The following is an 11,028-nucleotide window of genomic DNA, read 5'->3' as shown; positions in this document are numbered from 1 at the left end:
ATCTTGAAATGTGACATTCATATTTTAAAGATACACACATTTCATTGTGAGGTTGAGTTAATATACACTAAGCCTCTTCAACAATACGTTGACGTTAGCTAGTCTATTTTATGCTATAGTAGAGCATAGCGAATTTAAATGAACCTTTAAAATGCATACAGTAACCTAACTAGCAAACTAACTATCTAACGTACAAGGATGACCTTATTTTAGCAACCTCGCACAGAAGCCTTTAGGTATACAGTAGCATCCCACTTAATGTTTTACACTCTTGGATGCTACGCATAGCATCGTTAGCACAGATGGAGCTACGATTGCTCAAATGCTAACCCAACTCTAAACATTCATTAACGTTAGCTTAATAAAAACACCAGTAACATAACATAAAGTACGCAGGGTTGACTTACCGAAGAAACTGCATTCATGGACGGTCTGTTTCAACCGCAGATAAATCCTATATTTGCATGACGAATAGTCCACCACGAACCAACACAACAAACACGGCCGAGTTCAAGTAGTGTTCTCCTCATGAGCTGAGCCGCTGTAGCATCACGAAGCCAATGGAGCTAACGGAGTTTGCAGTGAGACAGAGGAGCTAGGAGCAGCAGTCCCGTTGTCATGAAGGGGGAATCTAACTATATACAGAATACGTTTTTGTGGATCCAGGCAAGAAACATGTTCATTTTCTGATGTTAAATTGGACATTTTAACATAGGGTCTACGGGAATTGCTCGTAGCCCGGATGATGCTGCATCGCAATTTTTGACGTCGAATTTTATACACCGAATTTTTTGACATCGAATTTTAAACACCGAAATATTTGACGTCAAATTTTTTTCACTTTAATTTTTGGGATCTGAATTTGAACATTCACATTTTTTTAACTTGAATTTTTACATTTTTATTTCACATAGGTAAATTCGGAGCAAAACAAGTTCAGATACATGATTTTCAGAGTAATTATTTTCAATTCTACAAATTCGGTGTCTGATAAAATTCAAATACTTCTGTCTCTTGTTTGCTTCCATAGATGAACGAACAGTGGTGAAATGTAACCAATTTACTCAAGTAGGCTACTCCAGAGCCCTATACAGTATAATCTCCCATATAATCTCTATGGCGCTGGGCTACTCTACGTAAAACATTGAGATATTTGTACTTTACGTGAGTATTTTCACTTTATGCTATTTCACCACTAGATTTCTGACATATTTATTTACTAGTTACTTTGCAGATTTAAAATATAAATCAATTAATACATTATTATGTATTATTTTAGGTTAAGCTACCCTAGTGTATAACGTAATTCAAACAAACCTGGGGCAAGTGCAACATTGAAGTGAAGAAAACATAAATGCACCACTAATTTTAATGCAATAATTAAAACATATTTGGTGCTTTAAATGGTTATTATGTACTAGGCTACTTTTACTACTACTTTTTAAGTACAATTTTTGAATGCAGGACATATACTTGTAAATTGTTGTAACTGAGTATTTGTACACTGTTTGCTACTTTTACTTAAAATAAGTACAGTAGCCTACTTATTCTACCTCTGGTAATGAACCATAGTATATTGTTTAAGTAGGCCTGAACTCCATGATCTTGATATCATAACATTTCAATTAACTATTTTAACATTCATGATTGTACCAACTTGAGGAGCATTTCTTTATTGAATTTTCCTTCTGTGCCGTCATTCTTCTACTTCATGACAATTCAAAGGTAAATATTGTACTTTTTACTTCACTACATTTATTTTAGAAATATAGTTAGCTACTTCATCAATTCAGATTTTTACACACACCACTTAGGAAGAACTTGTGTAATATGATGCCATCACCAAGTAGGCTACCTTCAACAATAAGTGTGTTGAGAAACATTGCACAGTTTCAGGTTCTTGAAATTTAAGATTTTATTTTTTATAATTTTGAGATTTTTTTCCTTGCAAATATACTTCAAGTATATTCTTCCTGTTTCATACTTTTACGTGTACTAACTCAATGCAATACTTTTACTTGCAATGCAGTATTTTGACAGTGTAGTTAGTAGTTTTACTTTCCACACAATAGAGGGCAGTAGTGCACCACAGAGTTAATTATCAACCTGGTTTAAAAATAAGAAGAAGCCCGTGAAGCCTGTCGCTCCGCCCGCTTGGATGTACGCTGCACGGCGCCGAGTGGGGTGACAGAGAATTAAAGATTGTATATAAACACAATTTATAGGTTGTCAACGTTTTCTATCAGTTTGCACAATGAGCGGGATACCAGGGACTGCTGTCGTCCAGGTTACCAACCTGTCCTCGGCCGTGAGCAGCGAGCAGATGCGCACCCTGTTTGGCTTCCTGGGAGACATCGACGAGCTGCGGCTCTACCCGCCCGAGTAAGAGCAACCTACCCCGGCATGTCTAGCTATGCAACACCGTGGATCTGAGGCCTTTCTGCAACCCACTAAAACATGCACATAATGATATAACGGATGAAAAATGTAACTAACCCGCCTTGTTTTCTGTTTGCTTTATTTCACAGCAATGCCCCTCTGTCTTTCTCGTCCAAAGTGTGCTATATAAAGTACCGGGACCCCTCCAGTGTTTGTGTGGCGCAACATCTCACCAATACTGTTTTTATTGACAGAGCTTTGATAGTGGTGCCATGTGCGGAAGGTGAGTCAAAGTCGGTTTCTTTAAAGTAATACAAATGCAATGTACGAATTGCTATGAGGTCGTCCCTTTTGAATCCAACCGTTTGGTGTTTTGGTTGAATTATGGGTTGTTTTCTTTTTCTCACATGGAGTTGTGCCAGTTGGGTAGTCTTGATTTTAGCCACTGATGACGCTAGTTTTGTACACAGGTGTCTGGTTGTATCACCCTAAAAAACTTAGCCATGTTATTTCCTGTAGTGCCCAGCCAAGGTTTCTGTTTGCTGTCACAAGGTGGTTGTTTCTATCATTAGAGCAGTGATGACTGTTTTCGAAGCTCCACTACATCGCTTTACTCACTGTAAACACTGGATTATGTGAAACAAGTAGCTTGTGTATTTTCTTTAATAAACTGCCATTACTTGTTTCATGAAAATAAGTATAACAGTTTAATTAATCCCCTTTCTCTCTCTTTCATTTTTGGTGCTCCTTTTTCTTTAAACCTGCCTCCCTTGTGTACAGTCAAACAAATGATATCACCTCTAACTTGATGCTTTTTGTCCACCTGACTTGGTGCTGGATGGCTACTGAGTTTATTAATTTGGTTTTGTATGTTTTTTCTGTGTGATTATGTGTGCATATCAGATGACTAGACTGGCCCAGCTGTTACACTACACTAGCCTGAGTCAGGCATTGTTTTCCAAGCCACTATCCCCGATCGGGCCAACGCAGCCTTCAAGGGGGAATGTGACCCGGAGAATAGCCTGCTGAGCCTTCCAAGATGGACACCTTGTCTCTTTTTATTTATTTAATTTTTTATTTTGGTTTGTTTCCTTTCATACTTTCCCATGTTGTCCACTCTCTACTGTCTCTATCTAGAAACTATAGTACTGCTTATCTCTAGCTTTGTGTTTATATTTGTTATTTTGGTTTGTTGTTTTGATTATTGTCCAACCCCCACCCCCCTCTCTCTTCCTGCTACAGCTGCAGCTTGTGTGTGATTGAATTCTGTCCAGGTTGCTACGGCATACCGGCGGGATGTGTATCACACATGGGATGCTAGGAGGATCACTAACACTTTACTCTCTTGTCGCCTACACCTGTTCACATAGTGAGGAGCTAGACATTATGAATGTGAGAACTAGTAGAATATTTTAAATTCTATTTACACTCACATTACAGCTCTGCTATGGATGTTTAATACATTATAATAGCACAAAGTCACTCCATTCAACATCATCTTTTCTTTTCAACATGTGAGACATGATTTAAAGCTTTGCGTCGCTATTTGTTTTATATATTTCCAGCGCTAGAAGAACATTTCCTGTGGTAATCATGCTCAGGGCTTCCAGCTACAATGAACTGAATTTGTATATGTTGTTTCTTAGTGGTCTTAACGTAGCTCTCTTCTCCAGCTATAAAAGCAGCAACCCTTAGTGGAAGTGGAATCAGAACAAATAAATCCTAATTGGTTGTTTTTAGTCTTGGCTAACATTTCCTACAGTTCTTAAAATTGTTGTTCTTCTCTGTATCTGATGTCCTGTGTGCTATTAGTGATGCAGCCATTGGGGTTGTCTTGTGTTGCACACCTTTCCAACACTGCGAAACGATCGCCCCCACGGAAAAGCGCCCATGCTTGATATCGTATGGTTCATGACCAATATGTTTCCAGTACAGGTGACCCATGCATCAAAGTGTTGACTCATTCTCTGCATTGTGTTTTTTCTTATTCTTTTTTGATCTATGAAAAGAGACCAAGGACAAAAAAAAGAGTATTTTTGAAAACAAAGTAAAGATTTTCATTGACAATAATAATTCAGATTGACTGAAATGAATAATTTAACAAATGGAAGTAATGCTGCTCGGTCTCCAGTAGTAGACAGTTGTAGGCTGTATGGGGAGGTGTATGCTCTCTTTCTCTCTAGAATACAGTGGGCTAATTGAGCAGACATAGAGGAGACATAGAGACGAGTCCCTCTAATGCCTTCACTAATATCTGCTTCTGTCCTGCAGGGAAAATCCCAGAAGAGGCCAAAGCCTTGTCTCTTTTGGCGCCTACCGCTCCAACACCTAGTCTGATTCCTGGTGGGGGGCTGCTACCAATTCCTACTCCCGCTCCCCTTCAGAATGTGAGTCAGCACCTCTCGTGTCCTCTTTTACGTGTCTCCTTTGAGCTTTCATCTTAAGTAAAACCTGTGTGTGTGTTTGATACCTGCAGCTGAACGTCCCTGCAGTGAGTCGGCTGTCAGCTGCTCTGGACCCCACAGCATCATCGCTCACCCAGGCCCCACTCATGGGAAATGTGGACCCCTCAAAAGTGGATGAGATCAGGAGGACCGTCTATGTTGGCAACTTGAACTCACAGGTCACAAACCTCATGTCAAATGGTTTATACTTACCTACAGAGATGGGGTCGTTACTAAAAAAAAAAGTAATATATTACATATTACTTTAAAAAATAAAAGTAATATATTACATATTACTTTAAAAAAAAGTAATATATTACACTACTTCGTTACTCTCTACAAAAAGTAACTCGTTACTTTACTCGTTACTTTACTCGCAGGGCCGGCCCGCCCCTCCCTACAGGCAGATCACGCAGACTGCGGCGCACCTACAGTGTAAGCTCGCCACAGTTTTGCCTCTGCGAGACTCCACTTGCACCCCCAATTACTATTGCATTAAGGAAGACATAACACAAGTCTTTCTTTTTATATGCTCTAAAATAGGCTACTAGCCTACCACAACAAGCTAACAGTCTGTGAAACGTAAAGACACTAATTAATGAAACCAGTTCAAGACGCATTATTCTTATCATTCTTTATGAGCGCAGTAACGGTAAGGTATCTAATTACTTATTTATTTAGTATTCCATAACTTAGTAACAGAGATGGTCAAACTAAAGTGGTAGAGACATGGCAGAATTCCTACAATGAAGCGGGACAATGAACTGTTCACCTGTGAGAGGGCGATCAAGAAAAGAGAGCGAGCGGCCCCGTTGAGGGAGTTTACAGATTAAAAGACTCAGCCATGTTTATGCAGCACTGCACGTGGAGATGTGGTCGCGCAAGTCGCGCAGATTACATAGGCCTACATGGATACAAACCTGCAGCAGAAACCCCTCTTGTCTGTCAGTGAGTGTGATTATTTTATAAAAGTAACGAAGTAACGCGTGTCGGGGCAATGTTAGTAACTGTAGTGTGATTACTGAATTATAAAAGTAACGCGTTACACTACTCCGTTACCGACAGATTAGCTGTTTCCGTACAAAAAGTGATGTGTATATGAGGCCTCATGATAACGAACACACACACTCGCGTCTCTAAACTGGACCCACCCAGAGTAGAATAATAAAAGTTAAAGCAAGAATAAACCGTCCATATTTATTTTTCCTCTTGTTTTTTGTAAAGATTGCTTTGTGTGGGGGGGGGGAGCTAGTGATTTGTCCGACCGGCCCACTTCGGTACTTTGTGACGCGTTACACCCAACTCTGCTTACCTAGCAACAAAGTGGTGTATCTTTCCGTTGCACATGTAACCCAGTATGGCCCGTTTGTGTGTTTTCAAAGAACAATGGAGCTATACGGCACAGAAATAGAGTAAATATTAGGATGTGGGTACTAATTTATTCTTCAATAATTGTCATTTTAGGTCATCTTGAGATTTGTCTACATAAGAAAGATACAGAAAATCAACACACATCCTTTAAACGCACAAAATGTCAATTTTGCCCTCTACAGGTCTCTCAAAATAAAAGCTTGGCAGACATTGGATAGAGGGGCAGCTAACTAACTGCTAATGTTTGCTTTGCTTGTTTCTCTAATAACATAAGATCAAGACAGGCAATGACTAAAATACTTCCCCCAGTTAAAATATATATTTAACAACGGCTAAGATCTAACAAGTGTAATGTAAAAATGAGGCTCACTGGATACAATTCAATTGATGAAAGATTCTGGCAGACAACCACAACCCTGACTCATCCCCCATTTTTTTTTTGGTTTACCATTTACTGCTGATGGTGTATGATAATCAACCACTAAAATAGTTCCAGACGCTTAACCACATCAAGGATCAAAGCTTTACATTCTTTACGTCCTTCATTCCACAGACGACCAATGCAGACCAGCTGCTGGAGTTCTTCAAGCAGGTGGGCGAAGTGAAGTTTGTGCGAATGGCTGGAGATGAGACCCAGCCGACACGCTTCGCCTTCGTAGAGTTTGTTGGCCAGGAGTCCGTCAACAGAGCCCTGACCTTCAATGGAGTCATGTTCGGAGACAGACCGCTGAAGTGAGTCGTTTTGAGAAAAAGACAATTTTACTGATCCAGTAGCACCTCATTTCTCTTAATATTGTTCTCAAATAAGAAGCTAGGTGGTCAAAATGACATGAATCATCACAAAGAACCAGATGTCATTAGTAAGTTGGTGTCAGTTGATATTGTTTTATGTCTTTCAGGGTGAATCATTCCAATAACGCCATAGTCAAACCCCCAGAGATGACGCCACAGGCTGCAGCTAAGGAGCTAGAAAGTGTGATGAAGAGGGTGAGGGAAGCACAGTGCACCATTGCTGCTGCCATAGATCCAGGTACAACATCTTGATTTTCTGCATGTTTAAGGGATTTAGTAACAGATAAGTGAAATTGTCCTGACACTGAGACTGCTACTCTTCCTCCAGCTGACTTAAAGAAATGCTCCCCCAGTCGCTCTCGGAGATTATGTCGCTCCCGCTCACGGTCAAGATCCCGCTCTCGCTCAAAAATGCACAGGAAAAGATCCCGCTCGAAACAAAGGTGATGACTAATACACTCTTGCGTGATGCTGTGATCATATGATGGTAATTGTTTCAGGTCAGTGACATTGTTTTGTCCTGTAGCAGACCAGCGCCAAAGTTGTGTCCCAAGAATGACTCCCACAATTCCCGGAGCGGCCACAGGAGGAGCTCTCTCTCCCGAGACAAGAAACATAGTCGCAGTCGCTCTAGGTATGTTGGGGAAAAACCACAATGTTTAGCTTGAAATATTCATCTAAACAGTGTTACAGCTGGATGTGAGGCACATTCTGCTGCTGTAATGTCATTTTAGTAGAAATTGGCCCAATTCCAAACCAAACCCTACACACTACCACCCACAGGAGTGACACTCGCAGCTTAAAGAGTCCCCCTCCTTTCAGGTGGAGGCTGTAAATACAGCGGCAAGCTTTGGGGCGACCTCTCCAACAGAAACAGGCCATAACTTTCCGTAACAACGGTTTCAAATCAGCATCTCTCGGACAAAAAATAATAACTAAAATAAAACTCTAAAAATCTTAAATGGCATTTATTTGATGTAAACCTATTTTTGGTTTAAAATCTGATGTTTATAAGCTGCTAAGTTTTTGCAACAGTCCCTGTAAATGTATACTTTATAATCAAATGCACACATTTACCGTTTTCTTGACTAAACCCAGGTATAAGATCCTTTATTAAGAAAAATATGAGCAAACCATGACGTTGTTAATGAAATTATTAAATGTCGATCTTGTTGTATCAGTAAATGTTTGCACGGAACTGTTTGTAAAAGTGTGTCTCATGACGGACACACATAGCGTTGGGTCGGTCAGGCAGAGCAGCAGGTGAAGTCAGGTGATGCTGACTCTCTGTTGGAGGGCTTGTAACCCACCCCCCCTCCACACTTGTTGTTTTGGAACGGCACTTTGGAATGGGACCTAAATCAGCTCTTGTGCCCTTCTGTTATCCTTTTCCTGAACAGCAGGGGTCCCCAGGCACTTGATGAGTCAGTTGCTGCCAAGATTTGGCTCCTGTTGTGCTGCACCTGGCACCAATGAGGACAACATACTCTTATTAATATTTTAATACAATACATTTGATATTTTTTATGTTTCTATCAATGTTTTGTCCTTAATGCATCTAATCTCATGTTCCTGCTTATCCATAAATGCTCATATTATTTCAAAATGTACTAAATCCTGGTAATGTGGTGTTCTCAGGGGCCATAGGAGGAAGAGTAAGGATCGCTCAAGGAGCCCCCGGAGGAAAGCAAGGTCACCCTCCCCAAAAAGGTAAACTCGTCATCGTCTCCTATGCTAACCTTTGTCTTTTTTTTTTCAAGGTGTGTTTACTGTTTACAATATCACTGATTTTGTGTGCATGATTACGATTTTTGTCCTTATGTCTGCATTAGCTTTTTCAGAGGAAGGAAAGACAAGAGGAGGGAGCGCAGCAGGGACAGGAAGGAGCGCTCAACATCCAGGAAGAGGAGCCGCAAGGACGAGGAGAGGATGAAGATCAAGGCCAAGCCAATGAAGGTAATAAAGCTGTTAATTAAAACACCTTGCTTTAAAAGACCTCCCTCTGCAGATACCAGAATCTGCTGTTCATTTTCTCCTGCTCAAGCAGCCAAGTGAAGCTGTCAGACTGCTGATATTTGAATGAGCTGAGCTTTGTAACACTGACAGACATGAGGGGAATGAGATGTCTGTCCCACTGCATGTCTGCAAATCTCTGATTCCCTGTCCCCTAGAAATCCCCCCGAGTAATCGTTTTTTTTATCAGAGGTTACAAAACTCAAGAATCAAACCTTGTGAACACTGACCTACTTTCTACTTTTTGAGATCACACAAAGGAGATAGCCATCAAATAAAGGTGACACGTTTTAATCTTATCGCGCTCCATCTTTGCTTCCGATAACAATCAGAACCTTTGTTCAACAAATGGCAGCGTTTCTTCTCAGAAACCACTGCTAACCTGCAAAGTGCCTGCATAGCACAGTCTGTATATTCATGACACGTTTCAAAGTTCAAAGTCATTTAGACAGATACAGCCAAAATGCGTTTTTATAATAATACACATTCACCCTGTAGACATCTCCGCAGTAATCTTTTTTATTTACCGAGTCATTATACACAGAACACAGTATAACAGCAAATATTTAAGAATAAAGTCTGTATCGGAAACAAGTGATGGAAATAGAAGGCAGCGCAGGTTCGCTGTTCAGTGTGAATCCTCCTGTCTGCAGCCAGGAATGATTCTGTAACTGAATTTGGAACGGAACCCACACTTTATTTCTCGACTGTGGAAATGTGATATTTTTCACATCCCAGATGAACAAAGGCATTTAAACGTAAGTGTTGTTAAAGGAGACATGATTTCACTAGACTGAACTATAACTGGGATTTATAAATGAGTCTTAATCCTAGTTTATATATTTAAAAAAAAATCTGTTTTAATTTTGAGAATGAATTGAGAAAAAGCAGAACCCACTTGCACATGAGACACATTGAAAATACATAAGATATTACTTGCCATTGCCATCGTGTATTGAGATGTATAGATAACGTTATATATAGAATTATTTATATATATAATTATTGAATGAATCCAAATACGTTTAGCAAGATGCTTATTTTAATTTAAGTTACCTGTTGATGTTCTGGTAATGTAAATCTTTGACCTTTTAGTACCTGAACTTTGAGCCGACCAGGTTTGATTGTTACTCGTTCAAATTCCAGGTGGAAAGGGACTACGACAGGGAAGAGAAGGACGAATATGAAAGTGACAGAGAGGACATGCTCAGTGAGGACATGATGTCATCACCCTGCGCCCAGCAGAACGGCAGCTACAAGACTCACAATGAATATGCATCAATGGGTGCGGACAACAACAAGGAACTATTCCATCGCCATGGAAACTAACCATATTTTTCGTCAAATTATGGCAGCACCCATCACATGAGTATAACCTCATAAACAGCAGATAACCACTAACAACAGCATGTTTGTCACATCATCATCATCATCATCATCATTATCATCACAACCTGATTTCTACAGCACATCGTTGCATGGACGCTGTTATTCATTATCAATATCCCACTTTAAGGGCACTCGTAAGATTTTGGGACTTGCAGCAGGTACACTTGATACAATGTACAAAATCAGTTCAACACTAAATAATACAAGCTTAGGAACACCGCAACAATAACTGGACTTTAGACATATTGGATTGCATAACCCAATATAAAACAACAAATGTTGCTGTCTATTCCTCCAATAAACATCTCAACCACACTTAGTTGTTCAAAAAGCCTTTATTGCCTTCAAAATGATCAGTATTTGTGTAATGTAGTAAGTATTCATAGTTCATAGTTAGGGATGCCAGCGATTATTCGATTTTTCGAATATTCGTTACAGTCTCCATAATCGAAAAATTATTTTTTTAAATTAGATTTTATTTATATATTTTTTATTATTGTTTGTTTTTTCTTTTTTTTCCTGGCTTAGTTTCAACCAAAATATAGACTAATGCTAATAATAGTAATAGTATTAATAATTGTAAATGGCCATTGGTCACACCACCAGTTTGTTTTACTGTAAACTTGGAGGAAGCTAGCAG

General features: G+C 39.6%; 1 protein-coding gene across 5 annotated transcripts; it reads left to right on the top strand.

The window, feature by feature from the left end:
• The first annotated feature begins 2,139 nt into the window (after positions 1-2,139).
• On the top strand, positions 2,140-10,703 carry srek1 (splicing regulatory glutamine/lysine-rich protein 1). Of its 5 annotated transcripts, none has more exons than XM_010791580.1 (11): positions 2,140-2,382; positions 2,529-2,662; positions 4,651-4,766; positions 4,856-5,002; positions 6,748-6,926; positions 7,094-7,224; positions 7,315-7,429; positions 7,516-7,620; positions 8,625-8,696; positions 8,819-8,942; positions 10,146-10,703. In XM_010791580.1, the coding sequence occupies exons 1-11, from the start codon at positions 2,255-2,257 to the stop codon at positions 10,326-10,328; spliced, it is 1,434 nt and encodes a 477-aa protein (XP_010789882.1). In that variant the 5' UTR covers positions 2,140-2,254; the 3' UTR covers positions 10,329-10,703. The 5 variants fall into 5 exon arrangements, with proteins under 5 accessions (XP_010789882.1, XP_010789881.1, XP_010789885.1 ...); XM_010791579.1 differs by having other exon boundaries at positions 7,513-7,620; XM_010791583.1 differs by lacking the exons at positions 2,140-2,382; positions 2,529-2,662 and adding exons at positions 2,694-3,461; positions 3,622-4,314 and having other exon boundaries at positions 7,513-7,620.
• Positions 10,704-11,028: the final 325 nt, after the last annotated feature.

The sequence above is a fragment of the Notothenia coriiceps genome, unplaced genomic scaffold (assembly GCF_000735185.1).
Source record: "Notothenia coriiceps isolate Sejong01 unplaced genomic scaffold, NC01 NC01_scaffold00035491, whole genome shotgun sequence".
In the NCBI taxonomy this organism is placed as follows: domain Eukaryota; kingdom Metazoa; phylum Chordata; class Actinopteri; order Perciformes; family Nototheniidae; genus Notothenia; species Notothenia coriiceps.
The sequence above is the reverse complement of the archived record's forward strand: the minus strand, read 5'-3'. Positions and strand labels throughout refer to the sequence as shown.

Bases quoted from the DNA above. Each gene is read 5' to 3' on its own strand.
- srek1 (XM_010791579.1), top strand. From the start codon at position 2,255: ATGAGCGGGATACCAGGGACTGCTGTCGTCCAGGTTACCAACCTGTCC. The intron at 5,003-6,747 runs GTCACAAACCTC...TTCATTCCACAG, and splicing joins TTGGCAACTTGAACTCACAG to ACGACCAATGCAGACCAGCT. The intron at 6,927-7,093 runs GTGAGTCGTTTT...TATGTCTTTCAG, and splicing joins TTCGGAGACAGACCGCTGAA to GGTGAATCATTCCAATAACG.